We start from the raw sequence: 26302 nt of genomic DNA, 5'->3' as shown, positions 1-26302 counted from the left end.
GAGGATGTAACTGGTAAAATAGATAAAGGAGAACCAGTGGATGTGGTATATTTGGACTTTCAGAAGGCTTTCGATAAGGTCCCACATAAGAGATTAGCGTGCAAAATTAAGGCACATGGGATTGGGGGCAAGGTATTGACTTGGATAGAGAACTGGTTGGCGGACAGAAAGCAAAGAGTTGGAATAAACGGGTCGTTTTCCGAGTGGCAGGCAGTGACTAGTGGGGTACCGCAAGGATCGGTCCTAGGACCCCAGCTGTTCACAATATATATTAATGATCTGGACGAGGGAATTGGATGTAATATCTCCAAATTTGCAGACGACACAAAGCTGGGCGGGAGGGTAAGCTGCGAGGAGGATGTTGGGAAACTCCAGTACGATTTGGGCAGGTTGGGTGATTGGGCAGAAACATGGCAAATGCACTATAATGTGGATAAATGTGAGGTTATCCACTTTGGTGGCAAAAACAGGAAGGCAGATTATTATTTGAATGGCAATAGATTGGGAGAAGGGGAAGTGCAAAGAGACCTGGGTGTCCTTGTGCACCAGTCGCTGAAGGTAAGCATGCAGGTGCAGCAGGCGGTTAAGAAGGCAAATGGTATGTTGGCCTTCGTAGCAAGAGGGTTCGAGTACAGGAACAAGGATGTCTTGCTACAGTTTACAGGGCCTTGGTGAGACCGCACCTTGAGTATTGTGTGCAGTTTTGGTCACCTTACCTGAGGAAGGACGTTCTTGCCATGGAGGGAGTGCAGCGAAGATTCACCAGGCTGATACCTGGGATGGCAGGAATGACGTATGAGGAGAGATTGTGTCGATTGGGCTTATACTCACTGGAGTTTAGAAGATTGAGAGGGGATCTCATCGAAACCTATAAAATTCTGTCAGGTCTGGACAGACTAGATGCAGGAAGGATGTTTCTGATGGCCGGGGAGTCCAGAACCAGGGGTCATAGTCTAAGGATAAGGGGTAAGCCATTTAGGACTGAAATGAGGAGGAATTTCTTCACCCAGAGAGTGGTGAACCTGTGGAATTCTCTACCACAGAGGGCGGTGAAGGCTAGTTCATTAAATATATTCAAGAAAGAGTTGGATATATTTCTTGAGGCTAAAGGGATCAAGGGATATGGGGAAAAGGCAGGGACAGGGTACTGAATTTGGATGATCAGCCATGATCACATTGAATGGCGGAGCAGGCTCGAAGGGCCGAATGGCCTACTCCTGCTCCTATCTTCTATGTTTCTATTAAGCAACTAATGGGAGGAGGAGCCTCCATGGACATCTCCATCCTCAATGATGGCGGCGCCCAGCAGGTGAGTGCAAGAGACCAGGCTGAAGGGTATGCAACCATCTTCAGCCAGAAGTGCCGAGTGGATGATCCTTCTCGGCCTCCTCTTGAGGTCCGCACCATCAATTCACTCCAGGTGATATTAAGAAACGGCTGAGTGCACTGGACACAGCAAATCCCTCCATGGCCTCGCCCCTGCCTATCTCTCTAACCTCCTCTAGCCCTACAATCCTTCATTTCTGACCTCTTTGGCATCCCTGATTTTCATCGCTCCACCATTGGTGGCCATGCCTTCAGCTGCCTAGGCCCTAAGCTCTGAAATTTCATCCCTAACTCTCTCGGTATCTCTACCTCTCTCTCCTTTAAGTCAATCTTTAAAGCCAACCTTTTTTATTTCTGTGTGGCTTGGTGTCAACATTTTGTTTGATAACGCTCCTGTGAAGTGTCTTGGGGCGTTTTTACTACGTTAAAGGTGCTATATAAATGTAAGTTGTTGCTGCTGATCTTTGCAAAGGCCACTGCTGGACACATATACTTGACTCACAGTTGGATTAAAAGGCCTTTTTCTTCTTTGACAGATAAATTTAACACTTATGTGACGCTGAAAGTACAGAACGTAAAAAGCACCACAATAGCAGTGCGAGGGGATCAGCCTTGTTGGGAGCAAGACTTCATGTTGTAAGTACTGATTTAATAAACTGATGTTCCAGACCTGGGTACAGAAAGTGGGGTTTCTTGTGTATTCTCTGCAATTTATTTTATTTAGATAAGTAAAAGGATAATAAGAATAACTTGTGAATACCAATGTGACGAATTGCTCCTGGGATTCTTCAAGAAGTCTTATTTATGTAAAAATTGCCTTGAAATGTATGTCACTGACAAATTTAGATCCTCATAATTGCTTGACAGATGGTAGACTTCAAAGATTACTTTGCTCAGTAATCTGGTGCTTGGTTTTATAAACTGAGGATCATGTTCTGAATTCTGACTGAAACAATCAACATTTTTCTATTAAAATTAATTTGAGTGTCAGAGTATAAAAGTGCGCCTTTTATAAAAAAAAAAAACAATATTTCCAGTTCTTATAATTTTTGGTTCAATAAAATAGTGCAGGTCCTACTCCATGGAGTGACAGATGTGGTAGTGAGCCTATTACATCTGTCACATTGCCATATGTTGCTTTGGAAACGGGGTTGGGAATATATATAAAGCTATATACTGCTATTCCCTCCCACCTGCAAAACAGCAAATTCTACATGGCAGCAGGATTGTTGCTTCACCTTGTCATTGAATACTTTTCTTTTTAATCATTTCATCTTATTGTATTTCTGATCAAAATTGAAATATTTACCGGTAACCACCCTGACTTATGCCTGATCCCCAATTACATCTCTCCTAGCATTGTAACCCACCTGAGTTGGATGCTTTATCTAACCTGCTGGAAAAGATCCCTTAACTGGCTGCTGGGAAGTACATTACAATGGCATTTGTTCGCCATCCAATTTTTCTTTCTCTTGTGCTCTTTCTTTTGATGGCATGGTTGAGATTGGGAACTCTTGTCTGTGAAGAATCGCGATCGTGCTATCAAAATCCTGACACAATGGTGCAGTGTGTTGGGGCACTATTGTTAGACAACTGTTAATTAATCCTGAATGTGAAACATAGAGATAAATTGTTTATAAGCCACATGATTTAAATTGGAAAATACCCAGAAAGCATCTGTTATTTTCTAGAAAAAACTATTAGGTATTTGACACAGAGGGCATTTGGACAATTCTAGTTTCTTTGAAATCATCTGTGCATTCGAAATGAACTGGTTTGTAAGATAAGCAGGTTGATTTAGTTCCACTGGAAATGAAGAGAATTTTTTTCCCTTGGTCCTATTAAAATGCATTGAAGTTGCTGCAGTAAAAGTGTTTTGTTTCTTATGAGAGGAATCGAGCTTGCAATTCATCACTGAGCAACAGTTGTTGGGCTCAGTGACATAACATTTTTTACCCCAGCCTTGCTTTGCTGTCACTTGTCAACAGTGCCACTATTGACAACACGGGGTCACTTTGGAGACCAGCAAATGAGAGCATAGAATAAGAGCAGCAACTATTGATAACTGCTGTTCATCATGGTTGTTGTTTTCATAATACAGTAACAATTGGCTGAAGTGTGAGATAATTAGTTTTTATTTGCTGCTGAGGAAACAAGGGGCTTGATTTTAATAGCCCTGAGGAGGTGGGTCTGTTGGGAAAATCGGAAAGAAATGGCTTCAGACACCCAACCCGCCCCCCATCCGATTTTTTTGAGTATCTGTTCAGCCGCTCCCAAACTGACCCGACTGGAACTGATGGGACAGGTAGTTAAGGCAGTTAACAGCCTGTTAACTGCCTTGCTAATCCTATTTTCATAGTGGTTTCCCATTTTCGTGCTTCTGGCTCCTGTTTCCCGACTTGTCAGAAACAGGCCAGGTTCAAGGAGACGAGTTGCTGGAGGACATGATTTGTATGCATTGGTGCAGCATTTTAAAAGTGTCCTTGAAACATGGCTGACATTCAAATGCAACAACTTTGCTGTTGTAGGTATGGGATAAGATTTTGCACATCTACTGACATTCTGACTGTTCAAGCTGACACCCATCTGCAGTGTGACATGAATGGAATTATTTCAGGCCACTTTGACTGTGCGCTTGCAAGCTTGTTGCCTCAAATAAAATCTAAAGCAAGGGGATGGGAAACATTTATGCCCTCTCATGGTGGTCCTCATAATCGGAGGAGTAGCAGCTGCGTGGCTCAGCGCAGATCTTCCTGGGAAGAGGAGTAGAAGGAGGACGGAGGGGCGCCTTGCATGCCCTGTTGTGACCAATGCAGCATCCCTCCAGTTCACTGCTGCCCGTCAAGCAGGGTATGCACACTGCCATGCCACATTAGCATAAGCTTACTCTTCAACCAAAAGTGGCTACCATATGGCTCTGTAATTGCAGGTGACACTTGTCCAACGTCATACATCATCTCTGCTATACTCTGTTATTTCCTATCACTTTTACCATCAGCATTACAAATGCAAGTCGCCCTGAGCCTTCAATGTGCTTTTGCCATTTCCCATAACACATACGCCACACAATCAACTGTTTGCCATAATTTTTCTTTTACACATCACAAAATGATAATAAACCAGCAACAGTCAGAAAAAACAAATAAATCACCCAAGTGACTCCCACTGTGACTATAAGTGTTTAATCTTTCTCTTACGCGTGCCCACACTTCCTTCTGTCCTGCCAACAACATCCCTCTCATGGGTCAGCCGCACCTCGGTGCCGGTAAGTGGCTGGAGAGCACCTTGCTGCACTTCAGGGGGACCATGAGGACCCGTATCTGCACTGGCAGTCCTCTTCAAAACGTCCATGAAGCTCTGGTCTCTCTGCTCAATAGCTGCCCATCGTTCCTCCAGAGATGACATTCTATTTTGAACAGTCACCATGTTTTCCTGACTCTGGCGACTTATTTCCTCCATGGCCGTAGCCATCCTTTCCACTGAGGTAGCCAGCCTTTCCATGGAGGTTGCCATCCTATCCATGGAGGTGCCTTCATGCGCCATTGCCTCCACCACGGCAGTGCTGATGTTAGAGATGGACTCCTGCATTCTCTCCACACTTGCACTAACCCTGGAGCTAAACCCTTCCAGAGACTCCTGTATTTGTTCCTGTATTTCCCGAGGCGCTCTTTTTCTGAATGGCCCCAGGGGCATAGTGTCTACATGCAGCTCAGCAGAGCTAGGACAGTTCTGCGACCTCCACCGAGGACTACACTGCTGTCGCTGTCTCCACCATCTGCTGATGCTCACTTGTGCGCTGTGATAGACCAGGTGGCAACACTACTGTAACTTGCGAGGGCCCCACTGAGGTGTGCGTTGCTGCGCTGGTGCTCGGTGCGCTGAGTCCTGGTGACGCTGCTCCCTCAGAGGCTTCAGATTCCTCTGAGGAGATCTCCAAGTCTTCGTCCTGGATCGTGGGGAGGGGGCACTCGATGGTCCTGTGGGAGAGTAAAGGCATGATTTAGACATCTGATATTGATGTAGCCGACACATCCTTTTGAGCAGATGATACAATGCGATTCTCTATGAACATCATATGCCATTGCATTCTGAGAGGGATGAAACTCTATTGTGTCACCAGCTTCCTCTAGTGTGCCCGTCTCTCCATTGCCCACTTCCAGGTCCTCGCCACTGCCAACAATCTTGTTTGCAGCCTCCTCACTACTGGTCAATGTGGCTAGGGTAGGTGTTCCTCCTCCAGTCATTGCTCTCTCCCTCTTATTCTGGGCTATCTTTTCCTGCAAAGAGGGACATGAGCGGTGTTTCAGGCACAGTGATGAGATGAAGATGGTGTAAGGTGCCAAGAGGAAGCTAGCTCCCTGTGCGTTGTTAGTTGTTATCATTGCATGACAGTGAGAGTGAGTCTAAGGGGTGCATCGGCAGGATGCTGAAGTGATTTAGCGCAGAGACAGAGATGGATAGGTAAGGGAAGTAAGGGTAAGGTGGGATGTGAAGGAGGAGGCTTACAACGCAGTGCTGGTGATGAGAAGAGAAGCGAAGCAGATTGAAGGCAAGTGTGATGGGATACTTGTAGTGTATGTAACCTGTACTACCCTAAGAGGATACCTTAAGGTGAAGGACTACTTTTAACTGCTCCTGTACATTGTAGTACCGGTAGTGACCACACCGGTATATAAACCCTGTGGAGTAATATGTATCTCAGTTCCCGCTCTGACCCTCAATCACTAAAGACCTGTTTAGTTACTCTCTGTTGTCTGTGTCGTGTTATTCATAATAACTGCACTTGTAAACACAGACTCAACAGTGGCGATGAGTCTGATTGAACCTAGCAGCAGTTTTGCATCACCTCCCCCAGTACTGAATCTGGGGTACATTGGAAGGAGGCTGCGTCCTGGAACACGGGCGCCGACCAAGGGCATCCGCCCTCAGCATCCTGCAGAGCGGTGCATCGCAAGGGAGGCCATCGAGAACCGGGCTTGGTTTCCTGGCCACGAAGTCCAGCATAAGGGCTGGCTACAGGTAGTGCGCAACCCTTCTAAGGCAGGGCGGGTAAGCCCGATCGAGCGGCGCGGGGGAAGACGGCTGAGCTTGTCGGAGGGAGAAGGGGAGGAAAGCATAGAGAGCGGAGAACAAGACCGCAGCCGGTGTCAGGGGCCGGACTGCAATCGCGGGGCAGAGACGCGCAGCAGCCAGAAAGGCGCTCCATTGCCACAAGGACCGCAGAAAGCGGCGTGGCAACAACAACAACAGCAGCTCAAGGAAGCGCACATACAGGGAAAAACAAGTGCAGGAAGGACCGCTGTGAGGCGTGGGCAGCAGCAAGCACGGGAAAAGACGCCATCTTGAGCCAGCGGAGAAGAAGACGAGCGCGGGAGCCGCCATCTTAAATTAAAAAAAAAAAAAAATAATAATATCCGAAGGGAAAGAAGAAACTCAGCTAGGATGCCGAAAACGGGCAACATTACTGCATTCGACAACGATGTGGAAGATTGGTCCACTTATGTGGAACGCATCGAAGTTTATTGTAGAGCGAATGAAGTGCCGGATGATAAGAAAGCACTAACCCTATTAAACTTGATGGGTGCGAAGACGTACGGGTTATTGAGGAACCTGATAACCCCAGATAAACCGGTAGAAAAAAGTTTCACGGATATTGTTGCTATCCTGCAGGAGCACCTAAACCCTACACCGCTGCTGATAGCAGAACGATTTAAATTCTACAAGAGGAATCAGCATAAAGATGAGAGTAACGCTGATTACCTTACGGAATTACGCAAGCTATCAAAGCACTGTCAGTTCGGAGCAGGACTGGCAGATTCCCTACGGGACAAATTCGTCTGCGGTCTCCTGAGCGAAGGAACCCAGAAAAGGCTACTCTCAGAGCAAGAGTTGACACTGGACAAGGCTTTCAGCGTGGCTGTATCGTACGAAGCAGCAGCACGGGGTGCTGCGGAAATACAGCAAAAGCCACCTGAATTCAGCACCAATGAAATGGCATTGGGTGCAGTAAAGTGCTATCGTTGCGGTAGGACAACGCATGACCAGAACCAGTGCTGGTTCAAAGACAAAGAATGCAGGCAATGTGGCAAACTTGGTCACATAGCGAGAGTCTGCCGGTCAGGAAAGAAGACCAACAGCAAAAAGCCACTGCAGGAGAAGTACAAAAAAGTACATAAAGTGACAGAGAACAGTTCGGATGAACAGAAGACTGATTCAGACTCCAGCAGCAAGGAACTGGGTTGTCTGAAGATACATAATGTGGGCAACACAGCAGACCACCAAACTATCTGGGTCATGCTCAAGATAGCAGGAGTCCAAGTGAAGATGGAATTGGACACAGGATCGGCCTTAACGGTCATAAATAAGCGAGACTACAAAAGGTTATTCTTGCACATTCCCCTGAGGGATATGGAGATTGTATTGAAAACATACACGGGGCAAAAAGTATACCCCAAAGGAAAAATAAAAGTAAACGTGGTCTACAATGGTAAAGAAAGTCAGAAAATGGACTTATATGTGTTACCTGATGGAGGTCCGCCACTACTAGGACGTGAATGGATCCGGAAAATACAACTGGATTGGCATTCCATACGAGCACTGACTGTGGATGCCAGTAAGGAGGACGACGTCAAACCTGGACGACTGTCCAAAATCTTAGACGATGCTAAGGAGGTGTTCCAACAGGGACTTGGGACACTGAAAGGAATTACTGCAACCATCAAGGTTGAAGAAAATGCAAGCCCAAAATTTTTCAAAGCCAGACCGGTGCCTTATGCAATATGACCTGCTGTGGAAGCAGAGCTGGAAGATTTAGAACGTTCAGGAGTACTGTCCAAAGTGGACTGGAGCGAGTGGGCTACACCCATTGTTCCTGTCATGAAGCGATCGTTGAGCAACACGCCTGGTGAACCTAGGAAGGTTCGCATCTGTGATGATTTCAAAGTCACTGTTAATCCAGTTCTTCACACAGTGCAATATCCGCTTCCGCAGATTGAAGATATCTTCGCTTCGCTATCTGGCGGCAAGCACTTCACCAAGATAGACCTGGCGCAGGCGTACCTGCAGATGGAAGTTGATGAAGTGTCGAGACAGTATCTCACTATCAACACGTATAAGGGCTTATATCAGTATAATAGGCTGGTTTTTGGAGTGGCATCGGCTCCGGCTATTTGGCAACGGGCCATGGAACAGGTCTTGCAGGGAATTCCAGGGACACAGTGTTACTTGGATGACATCCTGGTTACAGGAGATAACGATAGTGATCACCGCGAATTTGGAACAGGTGCTCATCAGATTGAAAGAATTTGGGCTAAGAGCTAATCGCCAGAAATGCGAGTTTTTTCAGAAGCAAATTTCGTACTGCGGCCACGTTATTGACAAGGAGGGGTTACATAAGTCCCCTGACAAGATTGAGGCAGTAGTCAAAGCTCCAGCACCGGAAAATGTGTCACAGTTGAGGTCGTTCCTCGGGCTGGCTAACTACTACCACAAGTTTTTACCAAATTTATCTACGGTGTTACACCCACTAAACACCCTCTTGCAAACGGGAATACGATGGAAGTGGAACGATGACTGTAAGCGGGCTTTTCAGAAGAGCAAGGTGTTGATCACGTCTAAGGAAGTGTTGGCTCACTTTAACCCAACGCTACCTATTCGGTTGGCTTGTGATGCATCTCCCTATGGTATCGGGGCGGTGCTCTCACATAGGTTTCCAGATGGCTCGGAAAGGCCAGTCGCTTTTGCATCCAGATCATTGACCTCCGCTGAGCGCAACTATGCTCAGATAGATAGGGAGGCCCTCAGCCTCGTGTGGGGAGTGAAGAAATTTAACTACTACCTGCACGGACAACAGTTTACACTGCTGACAGATCATCAACCATTGGTTTCCATATTCAATCTTAAGAAGGGTGTTCCGGCAATGACGGCGCAGAGGCTTCAGAGATGGTCCCTTTTCCTAGGGGCACATCAATACGATATTGAGTTCAAAGGTACAAAGCAACATGGTAATGCTGATGGGCTGTCGCGCCTGCCACTACCTACAGTGGAAGAGGCACCGGCAGTTGATCCTGTCGAGATATTCCACTCGACCATCATCGAATGCTTGCCAGTCACCAATGCGGGTATTGAGAGAGAGACCCGAAATGACCCGACACTGTCTCGGGTCTACGATTTGACGGTGAAGGGATGGCCAGCACATGGCGAACCACTGTTACCAGCATTCTCAGCCAGACGAGAACAGCTGTCCGTATGTCAAGGAACACTGATGTATGGAACAAGGGTGGTTATTCCTCCTAAATTACGGGAGAGAGTCTTAAAAGAATTGTATGAAGGTCATCTGGGGGGAGTCAAGATGAAAAGCCTTGCTAGGGCTTATGTGTGGTGGCCAGGTATAGACAAACAAATAGAGGACCTGACTAAAAGCTGCTCAGGGTGTCAAAAAGTTCAGAATGCACCTCCAATTGCACCGCTGCATCCGTGGGAATGGCCTTCAGCTCCATGGCAACGCGTGCATATTGACTTTGCAGGTCCATTCATGGATTCCATGTTTTTGATAGCAGTAGACGCACACTCTAAATGGCCAGAAGTGATCAAGATGTCGACCACTACCACTGAGAAGACGATTGCAGTCTTGAGAACTATATTTGCGAGGAATGGATTGCCCGAGCAAATTTGTTCAGACAACGGACCACAGTTCGTGTCAGAAGAATTCCAGAAATTCATGAAAAAGAATGGGTAGAAACACTATACATCTGCCCCATACCATCCGACTACAAATGGGTTGGCCGAGAGATTTGTACAAACATTCAAAAAGGCAATAAAGGCCATGTGTGAAGATCATATTCCACTACAACACAAGGTGGACAATTTCCTAATGGCATATCGAAACGCCACGCATGCAGTGACAAATCAAAGCCCTGCCATCATGTTCTATAACAGAAGGTTGCGGTCCCGGTTGGATTTGTTAAAACCCAATGCGAGACGGGAAGTTGAACACAAGCAATTCCAACACATAAATGAAAAGGCCACTCGGAGTTTTGAAATAGGACAACCAGTGTTGGCCAGGGACTATAGAAATGATAAATGGCAACCTGGAACAATTTGTGCACGGCAGGGGCCTTTGATGTACACGGTAGACACTGGGGAGAACGTAATACGACGTCATGCTGACCAACTTGTGGGATCAAGAACAAGGGTCAACCCCATGTCTCCGGCAGAGACACCAGTTGAAGAATTTATTGAGCCTGTAGCATCCACCTCGGACTCGGTTGTATTAGATGATGTTGAATCCATAGAAGATCAATTGAATGAGTCACCCCAGCAACGGGAACAAGAGATCCCTGAAAGGCGTTATCCGGCACGGATCCGGAAGCCTCCTCAGAGACTGAACCTTTGCATATTCATTGTGTGTAAATTGTATATATGTATATATATTCATGTACTGTATTAATGGGGTGTCCACTGTTAAGCTAAAAGGGGAGGAATTGTAGTGTATGTAACCTGTACTACCTTAAGAGGATACCTTAAGGTGAAGGACTACTTTTTAACAGCTCCTGTACATTGTAGTACCGGTAGTGACCACACCGGTATATAAACCCTGTGGAGTAATATGTATCTCAGTTCCCGCTCTGACCCTCAATCACTAAAGACCTGTTTAGTTACTCTCTGTTGTCTGTGTCATGTTATTCATAATAACTGCACTTGTAAACACAGACTCAACAATACTCACCTTTGATGTTTGCACAAGATCATTAAACCTTTTTCGGCACTGGGTCCATGAGCGTGCATATATGGACCTTGCGCTGACCACCTCAGCAATGCGCAGCCGCCGCCTTGGTCTGCTGAGGAGGCTTCCTCAGGCCATCAGGAGGGAAGAAAATCTCCCTGTGCTCTCTGACAGCATCCACAGGAACATGGATGGAGTCATCATTAAAACGAGGAGCTGGCTTGCCTCTGGAAGAAGTAATTGCGTCAAAATCAATTTCAATGAGTCCAGGAATCCACAAGAGAAAGGCTTAGGCTGAATGGCAGCTTTAAAAGCAGCAGCTATGATGACGTCATCAGAGGCGGCCAGTCAACCCAATCGCACTCATTGGACCGGCCAGCGCGCCTCATTGAATTCAAAAAGCTAATTGAATCAAAATCGGACATCAGCAGCTGATCCCGCTGGAAGCAGCTCCGGAACCCGCCCACCACGCAACCCGACTCCAACCCGCCTCGGCAATTAAAATCGAGCTCCTGGAGTAAGATCTTAATTTACAAACTGTGGTTTATGGATTTCACAGGAAACTTAAAGGCATTGTTTTTGCATTTGGAAAAAAAATATTGCTGTATTGAGTCCATTTTTAACTGATGAAATGGATTACTTATAGTGGAACTAGAATTTCCCAAAATCACAGTATATTATTCAAAGGTCACAAAATAATTACAGATGAGAAAGGCCATTCTTAATTCATCCATCAAGAGAGATCCTAACCCCCGTCCAATGTAGCATCCAATTGTTTCTTTAATGATAGCAGGGGTTTTTCCATCTACTATGGAAGTTCCTTTCACTTGTTCATCGCTCTGTGAAGAATACTTTCTAGATATCCATCCTAAAATGATCTTTCACTAGTTTGAACCTCTTCTACTCCTGCAATTTAATTTAAAACAATAGCCCAGTTGACCCTGCAAAGTCCTCCTCACTAACATCTGGGGACTGTAAGGGGTGGTGTGTGGGTTGTTTGTCAGCTTCACCTCTGACTCCTTTGAGTGGTTTGAATCGCTCCCACTCCCTTTTGTTCTAGACTTTGGACTTATTTGGGGGTTGTAATAAACTTGCAACAGGCACCTGGGTTAGTCAAAAGAATTCAGATCTTTATTTTGAGACAGGAAAATATACGATGCAATAAAACTTATACTTTAAAAGGGTGGGGAACACTCGGAATAAGTGAGGGAGAATTACAATATACAAAATCCCTTACCCTCCCAACCCCACTACACTAGCTAGGCTGGAATCCAGAGGACCAGGAAATGCTCACCAAAACGACTTTCTTGACAGACTGTAGAGGTTCGCGATTTCGGGGTTCTCTTTAGTTGTGGTGGTTGGGGCCTGCTGTGCCTCGGACGTGGTAGAAGACTGCACCTGCGTTGGGTCTTCAGTTTGGGTTGGTCCGCTGATGCGGTTAGTCGCGCTGTTGGATATATCCGGTGAGTACCTGATTTTCTTTGGTTAGAGCTAATTTTAGGGTCTTTTGTGTCCACATCTTACCCAGGGGTAAGTCAGACTAGCCTGTAGAGTGGAAACAAGTCTTTGGTTCGTGAGTTTTTCGACGGTTGGTTTCTTGTTGGTCGCGGTGGCCCAATATTACCTGGTTAGTGGTAATTTTGGCAGTTGTTGGTTTCTGTAGGTCTTTGGTTGCCACAATCTCTGTTTTTTCTTCCTTCAAGTCTCCGATGATGATCTCTCTCTTAAGCTGGTTGGCTGAACTTGAACTTCTGTCTTCTGAGCTGACCTTCCGACAAGCTGACTGACTAAACTGTTGAACTGAAAAGGCAGGCCTCAATTATACTAATTTGGGGCCTGGCTTATCTGACCACCAAATCTCAGGTTTCTTTGTTAAATTTGGCGGGCTCGTTATTTTTAATGTGTTTTAAAACTTTGACGAGTTTCGGGGATGACCCATCTAAACTTAATCGGTCTTTAACTGGTTTTGGGATTTCCTTGAAACCAGTTTAAAAATGCAAAACGTTTGTCAATCTCTTTAATTGGTTTTAGACTGTGGTTTGTTTGCTGTATCCTGTCGGGCTAATGTTCCTTCCTTTCGTGTTGCTGGGGACATGCCATGTTTATTCAAGTACCTGGCTCTGCGAATTCTCGGCGGGAAACAGGTTTCATTGTCCATATGTAAAACTGGGGTGGCCCAGGACATTCCTAGACAGTCCAATATCCAAACTCGGGAGCCCACCCCACCTCCCCTGTGTCCCAGCCTTTGCAAGCCTGAACATGTCCTTTTAAACCAGCCAAATCTTCCTGGGATTTTTATTTTAAATCCCTTTGGCCCAATAATTCCTTAAAACAGTCCAAACATTTTCTTCCTTAATTTAACTCTTTGAAATTCTTCTGTTTGGCCCAACCACACTTTTATCCTTTTTACAGATTTATTTTGTGATGTTCCAAAATCATTTAAAAATAATGCTTTCTTTCTTTTCTGGGGTTGTGCAGAAATTTTCAAACCTTAAAGGACTTATGCCAAAATTGGGAGAGCTGTCTCACAGACTAGTCAAGCAACGGCCTGACATAGTCAAACTCACAGAATCATACCTTTTAGCCAATGTCTCAGACTCTTTCATCACCATCCTTGGATAGCTCAAAACTGGGCATCGATGAGGCGCTGTGGGCCATCAGTAGCAGAATTGTATTCCACCACAATCTGTAACCACATGGCCCGGCATATCCCTCACTCTACCATTACCATCAAGCCAGGGGACCAACCCTGGCTCAATGAGGAGTGCAGAAGAGCAGCACCAGGCGAACCTAAGCATGAGGTGCCAACCTGGGGAAGCTGCAACACAGGACTACATGCATGCTAAACAGTGGAAGCAGCATGCTAAAGACAGAGCTAAGCGATCCCGCAATCAACAGATCAGATCAAAGCTCTGCAGTTTTGCCACACCCACAGTGGATGATCCATCTCGGCCTCCTCCCGAGGTCCCCACCATCACAGAAGCCAGTCTTCAGCCAATTCGAGTCACTCCATGTGATATCAAGAAACGGCTGAGCGCACTGGATACAGCAAAGGCTATGGGCCCCGACAACATCCGAGCTGTCGTGCTGAAGACTTGTGCTCCAGAACTTGGCCTCTGGCCAAGCTGTTCCAGTACAGCTACAACACTGGCATCTACCCGACAATGTGGAAAACTGCCCAGGTATGTCCTGGTCACAAAACGCAGGACAGATCCAATCCGGCCAATTACCGCCCCATCAGTCTACTCAATCATCAGCATGGTGATGGAAGGTGTCATTGACAGTGCTATCAAGTGGCACTTACTCACCAATAACTGATGCTCAGTTTGGGTTCCGCCAGGACCACTTGGCTCCAGACCTCATTACAGCCTTGGTCCAAACATGGACAAAGGAGCTGAATTCCAGAGGTGAGAGGTGACTGCTCTAGACATCATGGCAGCATTTGACCGAGTGTGGCATCAAGGAACCCTAGTAAAATTGAAGACAATGGGAATTGGGATGATAACTCTCCACTGGTTGGAGTCATATTTAGCACAAAGGAAGATGGTTGTAGTTCTGGGAGGACAATCATCTCAGCCCCAGGACATTGCTGCAGGAGTTCCTCAGGGCAGTGTCCTAGGTCCAACTATCTTCAGCTGTTTCATCAATGACCTTCCCTGGATCATAAGGTCAGAAATGAAGAGGTTTTCTGATGATTGCACAGTGTTCAGCTCTATTCGCAACTCCTCAAAAAATGAAGCAGTCCATGCCCGCATGCAGCAAGACCTAGACAACATTCAGGCTTGGGCTGATAAGTAACATTCGCGCCACACAAGTGCCAGGCAATGACTATCTCCAACAAGAGATCATCTAACCACCGCCCCTTGACATCCAACGGCATTACCATCACCGAATTCCCCACCATCAACCTCCTGGGGGGTCACCATTGACCAGAAACTTAACTGGACCAGCCACATAAATACTGTGGCTACAAGAGCAGATCAGAGGCTGGCTATTCTGTGACGAGTGTCTCGCCTCCTGACTCCCCAAAGCCTTTCCACCATCTACAAGGCACAAGGCAGGAGTGTGAGGGAATACTATCCACTTGTTGGGGCTGCACTCATCCAGGCAACACTCAAGAAGCTCAAAACCATCCAGGACAAAGCAGCCTACTTGATTGGCACCCCATCCATCACCTTAAACATTCATACCCTCCACCACCGGCGCAGCATGTACCATCTACAAGATGCACTGCAACAACTCGCCAAGTCTTCTTCGACAGCACCTTCCAAACCCGCGACCTCTACCACCTAAAAGGACAAGGGCAGCAGGTGCATGGGAACACCATGACCTCCAAGTTCCCCTCCAAGTCACACGCCATCGTATTTGGAAATATATCGCTGTTCCTTCATCGTCGCTGGTTCAAAATCTTGGAACTGCCTCCCTAACAGCACTATGGGAGTACCTTCACCACATGGACTGCAACGGTTCAAGAAGGCGGTTCACCACCTTCTCAAGGGTAACTAGGGATGGGCAAAAAATGCTGGCCTTGCCAGTGACGCCCACATGCCATGAACGGAAAAAAACAAATCACTCCTTAGACACCTCCTTTCCAAGCTGTAAACACCCCGTCTTTTCTCATAACTGAGATTTCTGACACTGGGGAGCAACCATGTGGCTGCTCTTTGCACTGCCTCCAGTAGTTAAATGTCTGCCTCCAGTAGTTAAATGTCTCTCTCTTGTTTCTTGGCAACCAGAATTGGACACATTATTCAAGGTGTAGTCTGTCAGGAGAACTGTACAGTTTAATCATTACCTCTGACTTACATTCTACTGTTTGTTCATCATCCTACTAGCTTTGTTAATTTCTGCTATGCATTGGTTGGACATGTTTCGTGTTGAGGACTATTTCAAATTCATTTTTAGCTATTTCGGTTTAAAGTAATTATGGAAAGAGACCAGAAAATAACGAAGGTACAAATGCTTAACTGGGGAAGAGCTAATTTCAGTGATTTAAGAAGGGACTTGGTACAGGTATATTGGAAAAGGCACGGTAAAGCAGTAGCTGAGCAATGGAGGGCATTCAAGGAAGAGATAGTTCAGGTACAAACTAGGCATATTCCTTTGAAGGGAAAAGGTAGAGTGTCCAAAGCTATTGTACCCTGGATGACAAAGGAAATAAAAGTTAAAATAAAACAGAAAAAGGAGGCTTATGAGAAATGTCAGGAGCAAGATTCAGTTAATAACTTACTCGGAGGTCGAACTCCAAACCATTGTCAACACCTTCACCGAAGCGTATGAGAGCATGGGCCTTACACTAAACATTCATATAACAAAGGTCCTCTACCAACCTGCCCCTGCCACACAGTACTGCCCCCCGATTATCAAAATCCACGACAAGGCCTTTGACAACGTGGACCACTTTCCATACCTCGGGAGCCTGCTGTCAACAAGGGCAGACGTCGATGACGAAGTCCAACACCGCCTTCAGTGTGCCAGTGCTGCCTTCAGTCGCCTGAGGAAGAGTGTTTGAAGACCAGGACCTCAAACCCGGCACTAAGCTCATGGTCTACAGAGCAGCAATGATACCCGCCCTGCTGTATGCCTCAGAGACATGTGCCTGCTGTACATGGTCCCTCAAAGCACTGGAGATGTACCACCAACGCTGCCTCTGCAAGATCCTGCAAATCCATTGACAGGATAGGTGCACCAACGTCCGTGTTCTCGCTCCGGCCAACATACCCAGCATCGAAGCTTTGACCGCGCTCAATCAGCTCCGATGGATGGGTCACATTGTCCGCATGCCCGATACGAGACTCCCAAAACAAGCGCTCTACTCTGAGCTCCGTCACGGCAAGAGAGCCTGTAGGGGGTTTTGGTTTGGGGTTTGTGTCTGGCCAGTCAGGCGAATCTGAGCTGCTCCAGCCCTGTGCGGTTCGAATTGCTTCCCCTCTGGTTCTGACCACCGGACTTATTACAAGCAGCGATATAAACAAAACGAGACCAGTGGTTTGGTGCAAAGAAAACCAATGTTTATTAAAAATAGGGAAAAATAAACACTATACAGAGAAAATCACTATGTATGTAACACAATTACACTTAGCGGGGGAGGAGAAATGGACACATCGAGGGAAAATGACTAAAATGACAATTTTAGCAATCCCCTTAACTCCCACCCTTTACACCTATCTAAGTTGTCTTGCGATGGGCCAGAAAGTTTATGCTCACCAGTCTCGGATGTTAGAACACCTGCTCCATGCCCCGTTGCCTGCCGATGTCTTTAAGGTTTTCACTGCCCAGAGCAGAGATTCAAAGGTAACTGTCGATATCCTGCTTCCTGGACGGGCTCTTCGTCGTTGATCTTCTTGATGGTAAGGCACGGCACCAGAGTCCAGGCGAGAGAGAGAGAGATATGGCTTCCCGAGGGACTACTTATACCCCTTTCTGGGAGCCCTTATCACTCGCCAGATCAGCCTGTCTCTTTGTCTGACTTGGACGTGTTGAAGTCTATACAAAGGAAACCGTTCTGGGCCCATCGACCTGGATGGTGGTTAATCAGTTTTTAAACGTCCCATAAGTGTTTTCCTTTGTGTAACTGGTCTTGTGATGGGGCTATTCCAGTTTTAATGGCCCGTTGATTGTTTCCAAACAGTGTTGAAGTCAACTAACGAATGTCTGAATACAGCTATTACCCGTTGATTATCTGTGCAAACGGCCTTGATGGGTTTTAATCAGAGGCCCGAATGCTACAGTTTGCTTCTCATACATAAATGCAGAAGGCCTGCCTGCCTTCTAATTTCTGGAACATTCCTTCTTTGTCAGTCCAAACCTGAACTTTGCAGGCCTTGGCCATGAGGTTGACCGTAGCCATCTTGTTGGGCCCTGGAGCCCTTGATTTTAAACTCAGTCCAGCCAGGGTTTCTCCAATAAGCCAGAAGTAAATCTTCAGGGGAGACATGAAATTTGCAAATCCTTTCAAGCCCCAGGTGGGCAGAGGAAACGCTTCAAGGACACCCTCAAAGCCTTCTTGAAAAAGTGTAACATCCCCACTGACACCTGGGAATCCCTGGCCCAAGACCGCACAAAGTGGAGGAGAAGCATCTGGGAAGGCGCCGAACACCTCGAGTCTCTTTGCCGGGAGCAAGCGGAATCCAAGCGCAGACAGCTCAAGGAGCACACGTCAACCCAAGCATCCCACCCACCCGCCCCTTCAACCACCGTCTGCCGCACCCGTGACAGAGACTGTAGGTCCCGCATTGGACTCATCAGTCACCTGCAAACTCATTTTTAATGTGGAAGCAAGTCATCCTCCGTTCCAAGGGACTGCCTAAGAAGAAGAGGAAGATTACGGAAAGTATAGAAGGAAATTGAAAAAGTTAATACAGGAGGCAAAGAGAGGTTACAAGAAAAGATTCGCAGGCAACGTTAATTGAAACCCAAAACATTTTATAAACATATAAAGTGTAAGCAGTTACCTCGGATCCAAAGGGAAATCTTCATGTAGAGGCAAAGGGCATGGCAAAAGGATTAAATGAACCAGGAAACTACAGGTCATTGGTGGTGGGGAAGTAATTGGAAACCATTATCAGCGACAAAATAAACTTTCATTTGGAAAGGCATGATTTATTCAAGGAGAGCTAGCATCGATTTTTTAAAGGCAAATCGTATCTGACTGACTTGATTTGACTTCTTTGATGAGCTAACAGAGAAGGTTGACCAAGGTAGTGCAGTAAATGTATATATGGACTTTCAGAAGGCATTTAAGTGCCATAAAAGAGGTCTATTACGAAGATGGAAGCTCATGTAATTACGGGGAAAGTGGTGGTGTTGACATGAAATTGGCTCAGTGACAGGAAGCAAAGGGTGATGGTGGACGGATGTTTTTCAAACTCGGAGGTGGTTTGCAGTAGTGTTCCCCAAGGGGCAGTTTTGAGTCCATTGCTCTTTTTTCAATTTTTATAACCGACCTAGACTCGGGCGTAGAAAGCAGCATTATAAAGTTTGCAGATGACATGAAACTTGCCAACGTAGTAGGTAGTGATGAGGATAGTTATAGGCTTCAGGATGACATAGACAGGATGGTGAAATGGGCAGAAGCTTGGCAAATGGAGCCCAATGCGGAGAAGTGTGAAGTGATGTGCTTGGGGAGGACTAATATGGAAGGACAGTATACTTAAGAACATAAGAAATAGGAGCAGGAGTTGCCCATTCGGCCCTTCGAGCCTGTGCCACCTTTCAATAAGATTATGGCTGATCTTCTACCTCATCTCCACTTTCCTGCACTATCCCCATATCCCTTGATTCCCTTAATATCCAAAAATCTATCGATCTCTGTCTTGAATATACTCAATTTCTGAGCCTCCACAGCCCTTTGGGGTAGAGAATTCCAAAGATTCACCACCCTCTGAGTGAAGAAATTTCTTGTCATGTCAGTCCTAAATGGCCGAACCCTTATTCTGAGACTGTGACCCCTGGTTCTAGATTTCCCAGAATGGGAAACATCCTCCCTGCATCAGCCCTGTAAGAATTTTGTATGTTTCAATGAGATCACCTCCCATTCTTCTAAATGCTAGAGGATATAGGCCTAGTCTACTCAATCTCTCCTCATAGGACAATCCCCCCATCCCAGGAATCAGCCTGGTGAACCTTTGTTGCACTCCCTCTATGGCAAGTATATCCTTCCTTGGGTAAGGAGACCAAAACTGCACACAGTACTCCAGGTGTGGTCTCAGCAAGGCCCTATATAATTGCAGTAAGACGTCTTTACTCTTACACTCAAATCATTTCGTAATAAGGGCCAACGTGCCATTTGCTTTCCTAATTACTTGCTGTACCTGCATATTAACTTTCAGTGATTGTGTACCAGGACACCCAGATCCCTCTGAACACCAACATTTCCCAATCTCTCACCATTTAAAAAATACTCTGCTTTTCTATTTTTCCTACCAAAGTGGATAACTTCACATTTCTCCACATTATATTCCATTTGCCATGTTCTTGCCCACTCGCTTAACCTGTCTATATCCCCTTGAAGCCTCTTTGCATCCTCCTCACAACTTGCATGCCCACCTAGCTTTGTATCATCAGCAAACTCGGATATATTACATTTGGTCCCCTCATCCAAATCATTGATGTAGATTGTAAATAGCTGAGGCCCAAGTACTGATCCTTGTGGTACCCCACTAGTTACAGCCTGCCAACCTGAAAATGACCCGTTTATTCCTACTATCTATACTGTAAATGGCACGATGTTGATAAGTGTAGACGAGCAGCGAGACCTTGGTGACCATATATACAAATCCTTTAAGCTGGTATGGCAAGTTAAGAAGGTGGTTAAAAAGCATTTGGGTTATTCGGACTTCACCGTTCTGGTGTTGGGTATTTACTCTGCGCCTCCCAGGTGCCCATAAATGGGTGCTCCCAAATTTCTATGCGAAGATTTTTAATGTATTAGAGTTAGAAATATATGTATTTATTATTATTGTTATTTGTTTATTCAATCTTTTCACTGGGCACTTAAAGTCTAAAACAAGGTCTGGTGTTTGGATTCTCTGCTACATCTTGAAGAGCTGAAGGCACAGTATTGATCCAGAACTGAAGCAAATTTAAAGAAAGGTTTTCTGCTTTTCCTTATCCTGGGCACACTATCAAAATTACTTTGGTAATAGGACCAGTATAAACATGTTTTAATTGTAGGAAGTGAGTCTCACCTGCGGGAGCAGTTTGAGGCACAGGGGCCAAAAATATATGTAAATTAAAATGGGCAAAAAAAGACCTAAAAGTATAAGGAGGACTTCCACTGCTTCAGGGCTGAAAAAAGTTGCAGGAGATATTGCAATGTGTCTTGATTTCAGTGCAGTGAAAACAAAGAACACATATGAATATTTGCAGATCGGGAGAAACAAAGGAACAACATTAAAGCCAAAGATAGTGTACAGCGCAGATTTGCCAGGATGTTACCAGTGATGGGAAATTTAGTTTTGAATAAACTTGAGATGCTGGAACTATTACTATTGGGGCAAAGAAGACTAAGAGGAGATTTAAGTTTTGAAGCGTTTTGATAGTGAATAGAGAAAATCAATTTACTCTGGTTAGAGAGTTGGGTGATGAGGGGTTATCAATTGATAATTTTCACTGAGTGAGGAGAAATGTTGGAGCATGGACTGCTTTGGCATAGGGGGTGGTTGAAGAGAGACCATTGCTTCTTTTTAAGGGAAAATTGGATAAAGATTTTAAACAGAAAAAATATCCAGGGCTATGGGGGAGAGAGACAGCTAATGAGGTTAATTTTGGATTGTTCCAACAAAGAGCCAGCATAGAAATTATGGGCTGAATGGCTCCTTCTATGCTGTGAACTTCTGTGGTTCAGAGGAATTGCAAGTGTGAAATATGCTTCTTGATGGGTCAGTAAAGTAGTGAATTTGAGTCAATGAACTGAACTTCCCTGCGCTGCTAAGAATAGTGTAGATTTATCGTTCGAAGGAATCAGAAGACAGTGAAATTGACCATTTATGTCTTCTGTTTCTCACAATAGCATCATTTAAAAGAAATTATACCTCTTACAGTAATCTTTTGTAAGTGGGATTCATCACATACAATAGTGCTTTTCCATCTTAGAAATGTCTACAACAATGATTTCCATTGGAAGTCTGTGCCTATGTGAGAAGCTTGACCCTGCAGTTCATGTGGGTTCAAGACCTGGTGCCGTTGGGTGAGGAGAGTAAACTAGTAGGATACAGGTCCCAGCTTGCTACAACTTCTAGAAATTTTTAATTGACCACAAGACTTGCCATTCACAGTATTCCAGGACTTGCTATACATGTAAGCCCTGTCCCCTCTACTCTGATATATTGATGGAAAATTATTGAATAAAACCTCCAGGGAAACCACTTTTAAGGCAGTGAAAGCAACTGGATTTTTAAAAAATAAAATATCAAAACTGAAGTAAAGCAGAACCCCCTAAAATTCTTTTTTGTTTTTTATTTCCCCCAGGAAAATGATCTATGAAGGTTACATATATAACAGAATTTTCAACAAGGTCAAATTTCAGTAGAATCTATTATAATGCATTCTAAGAGCTCATCTCTTCTATTTATGTCTTAAGTTGAAAACTAAAACAATGATGGTTCATATAACAGGTAGCAGACTTTGGAAGAATTGTACTATTCAAGTTTGAAAGGAGGTTCTGAATAAAAGTGCTGAATTTAAAATGTTTTTCTAAAAATTTTGCTTAAACATACTAAGTACTGTACTGTTGCAGAGATATTTGCTAAGGAAGCAAAGGTAGAAATGAAAAAAATTATTACTCTTATTTGTTTCTTGGCTGTCGAGATTAAATGGCCATATTCTAAACACATGCTGATTCTCCATATTACATGCAGTGGTTTATGCAGGGGAACAAATTTATCTAACTACCTGCACGTGGTATGAAGATACATTTTTTTTCCAGGAACTAATTAAAAAAAAACTTGCTTCACAGTTTCGAGGGAGAATCTCCTATGAATTTCTTTCCAAATCTTTTCACTGGATATTTGCATCCTCCCGAGGCCTTGTCAGCCTCCTCAGGTAGACATAAAATATCCCATAACACTATTTAAATAAGAACAGGGGAGTTCTCCTAGTTTCATGGGCAACAATTATCCCTCAATCAACAGATGATCTAGTCATTTATCCCATTGCTGTTTGTGGGACCTTGATGTGCATTTTCTATCTCTCTAACTCTATCTATATCTACCTTCCAGTCATCTGGTTCACCATGGCCAATGCCATGGGAAATCTGCTTGTTATTCCAAATTGTACTCTTCACTATTAATTTGGGGGATTAAAATTTTTGGTTTACGAAAATAACATTTCTTTAAGAAATATAAACATTAAGGCCTGTAATTTCCGATAGGAGGCTTCCTGCGTGTGGAGGCCTCCTGTCGGAAAAAAATCTATGCTCTTACCGGAGGGCTCCCAAGGTCCGGACACTTCTGATCCTGGGCCTCTCCACAGTCGAAATGCGCAGGGCCCACGTATCCCAGGGGCGCATGCAGTTTGTAAACGTCCCTGAGGATCACGTGGGCCAGGCCAGCCAATAGGAGAAGGGAATCTCCCGTCATACTTTTGACAGATAGACCCGCCAAAAGTATGAATGGAGATCACCCCAAAAACACCATCAAAATGTTAAGTAAATTTTTAAAAAACTATCAAGTTTTTTAAATGAGTTTAAAATTACATTAAATTTAAATATATTAAACAAAAATGTAATTTTTTGAAAAAAATTAAGTTTTTACGGGGCTAAAAAATAAACTTTTTTAAAAAAAAGTATTTTTAAAATTATAAATGAGTGAAATTTTTGTTTTACTTTTTTCAACTCTTATGCTGGTAAAAGCAGGACTTATGCCTGCTTTTACCAGGCGTAAGATTTTGAAGTGTTTTCAGTGGGCGGATCCTTACGGTTGTGTACACAGCGCATACACACCCGTAGGCATCGGGAAAATACAGGCCAAATACATCTGATTTAAAATCTTGCAGTTGAAAGATTTTAAATAATCACATTGTCCTTTTAAATCAGAGGCAGTTCATAGCAAGTTCAACATCTTTACAATGTACTGCATGCTAAAGTAAGTAACACGCAAGATTTTAACTCTAACTATATTATATGTACCCCACAGTGTAAATATACACAGAGTTTATGAAACTCCAGTATGGTTTGGAAGGAGTGTTTGTCACCTGTATTATTTCTGATCACCTACAATAAAAGTCAGAATTCTCTGTGATAAGTGACAAGTTCCAGACATTAGCATAGTTTCTCTACTATCTACTCCCATTGATGTGCTAAGCCTTTCATTTATTGATCAGAGGTATCAGTAGTAGGGAACAGTGAAATTTGTGACCTGTAATCTGCAACATTTTGGTTCAATTACAGCCTTTACAGTAATTTTTGTTCATTAGTGGGATTCTTTCTCTTATTGGTACTCCTCATTTACTCAGATGATGCTGTTTTTTTGTGTTGCTATTACTGTAATATCTTCAAATGTTAATGAGATTCTGGGTCTTCCCTCCTCTCTCTTGTACAAATGGATGAAAGGTGAGTTCAACTACTTTCCCTGTACTAGAGAGCTGTTGATTTGTGTTTTGGATGTTCCAGTATATGCAAATCACTTGTAAATATAACTCAGCAGCATGGGGAAAATTTCACACTCCGTTACAGAAGGGCCTGTGGAAATCTAATGGTAAATGGAAGCAACAGAATGTGTTTTGTCACTTGCTAATCCATTTTGAGAGAAGGAACTCAGCACAGAGGCTTTTGTGTGAAGGCTCAATGGCAGTTTATATATTTACACATATACATGCTGTTGGTGCAGGAATTGAATTAGTGAAGGGAGAGAAAAAAAACTAAATTCTATCCCTGCATTCTGGAGTATCAAAATGGTCATCTTGTCATTGAATAAGAAGTGTACATAGCAAATGTTCATGGATGAAAGGAAATGAAAAAGGGAAGATCAAGATACAGGAAAGAGAAAGGAAATAATGCCTAGAATTACAACTACAGTGACATTATGGGGGGGGGGGGGCAGTGTAGGGGATTTTTCAGGTGTTAGTAAATTCTCTGCATGTTGTCAACCAGATTGAAAATTGCATTTTACATGAAAATTTGAATGTGGGCAAAATTTCTGCAAGTTTGCATCATATTATCCTATGTTACTTTCAGTAGAAAGATGTTACATAAAAACATAGAAGATAGGAGCAGGAGTAGGCCATTCGGCCCCTCGAGCCTGCTCCACCATTCAATGAGATCATGGCTGATCATCCAAACTTAGTACCCTGTCCCTGCCTTCTCCCCATATCCCTTAATCCCTTTAGCATTAAGAAATATATCTAACTCCTTCTTGAATATATTTAATGAATTGGCCTCAGCTGCCTTCTGTGGTAGAGAATTCCACAGGTTCACCACTCTCTGGGTGAAGAAATTCCTCCTCATCTCTGTCCTAAATGGCTTACCCCTTATTTTTAGACTGTGACCACTGGTTCTGGACTCCCCCGCCATCGGGAACATCCTTCCTGCATCTACTCTGTCTAGTCCTGTTAGAATTTTATAAGTTTCAATGAGATCCCCTCTCATTCTTCTAAACTCCAGCGAGTATAAGCCTAATCGACCCAATCTCTCCTCATACGTCATTCCTGCCATCCCAGGTATCAGTCTGGTGAATCTTCGCTGCACTCTCTCCATGGCAAGAACATCGTTCCTCAGATAAGGCGACCAAAACTGCACACAATACTCAAGGTGTGGTCTCACCAAGGCCCTGTACAACTGCAGCAAGACATCCTTCTTCCTGTACTCTAACCCTCTCGCTACGAAGGCCAACATACCATTTGCCTTTCCTGTACTCTAACCCTCTCGCTACGAAGGCCAACCCTCTCGCTACGAAGGCCAACATACCATTTGCCTTCTTAACCGCCTGCTGCACTTGCATGCTTACCTTCAGCAACTGGTGCACAAGGACACCCAGGTCTCGTTGCACTTCCCCTTCTCCCAATCTATTGCCGCTCAGATAATAATCTACCTTCCTGTTTTTGCCACCAAAGTGGATAACCTCGCATTTATCCACATTATACTGAATCTGCTATGCATCTGCCCAATCACCCAACCTGTCCAAATCATACTGGAGTTTCTCGGCATCCTCCTCACAGCACACACGCCCACCCAGCTTTGTGTCGTCTGCAAACTTGGAGCTATTACATCTAGTTCCCTCGTCTAGATCATTAATATATATTGTGAATAGCTGGGGTCCTAGGACTGATCCCTGCGGTACCCCACAAGTCACTGCCTGCCACTTGGAGAAAGACCCGTTTATTCCAAATATTTGCTTCCTGTCTGCCAACCAGTTCTCCATCCAAGTCAGTACCTTACCCCCAATCCCATGTGCCTTAACTTTACACGCTAATCTCTTATGTGGGACCTTATCGAAAGCCTTCTGAAAGTCCAAATACACCACATCCACTGGTTCTCCCTTATCTATTCTACCAGTTACATCCTCAAAAAATTCGAGTAGATTAGTCAAGCACGATTTACCTTTTGTAAATCCATGTTGACTTTGTCCGATCCTGTCACTGTTTTCCAAGTGCTCTGCTATTACATCTTTTATAATGGACTCTAGCATTTTCCCCACTACCAATGTCCGGCTTACTGGTCTATAATTTCCCATTTTCTCTCTACCACCCTTTTTTGAATAGTGGGGTAACATTAGCTACCCTCCAATCCATGGGAACTGTTCCAGAGTCGATAGA

General features: G+C 44.5%; 1 protein-coding gene across 11 annotated transcripts in view; it reads left to right on the top strand.

Annotated features, from left to right (window-relative positions):
• unc13bb (unc-13 homolog Bb (C. elegans)) overlaps positions 1 to 26302 on the top strand; it is an 807248-nt gene that overhangs the window by 246256 nt on the left and 534690 nt on the right. For all 11 annotated transcript variants that reach the window (XR_015074481.1, XM_085972924.1, XM_085972914.1 and 8 more), the window contains exon 3: positions 1863 to 1962. Coding sequence is in view for 10 of the 11 variants with exons in the window: in XM_085972924.1 (XP_085829050.1) it covers positions 1863 to 1962 (100 nt within the window). In the remaining variant the exon portion in view is untranslated. The remainder of the gene's footprint in view (positions 1 to 1862; positions 1963 to 26302) is intronic.

The sequence above is a fragment of the Somniosus microcephalus genome, chromosome 2 (assembly GCF_052327205.1).
Source record: "Somniosus microcephalus isolate GS21.2 chromosome 2, FLI_Smic_1.0, whole genome shotgun sequence".
In the NCBI taxonomy this organism is placed as follows: domain Eukaryota; kingdom Metazoa; phylum Chordata; class Chondrichthyes; order Squaliformes; family Somniosidae; genus Somniosus; species Somniosus microcephalus.
The sequence above is the reverse complement of the archived record's forward strand: the minus strand, read 5'-3'. Positions and strand labels throughout refer to the sequence as shown.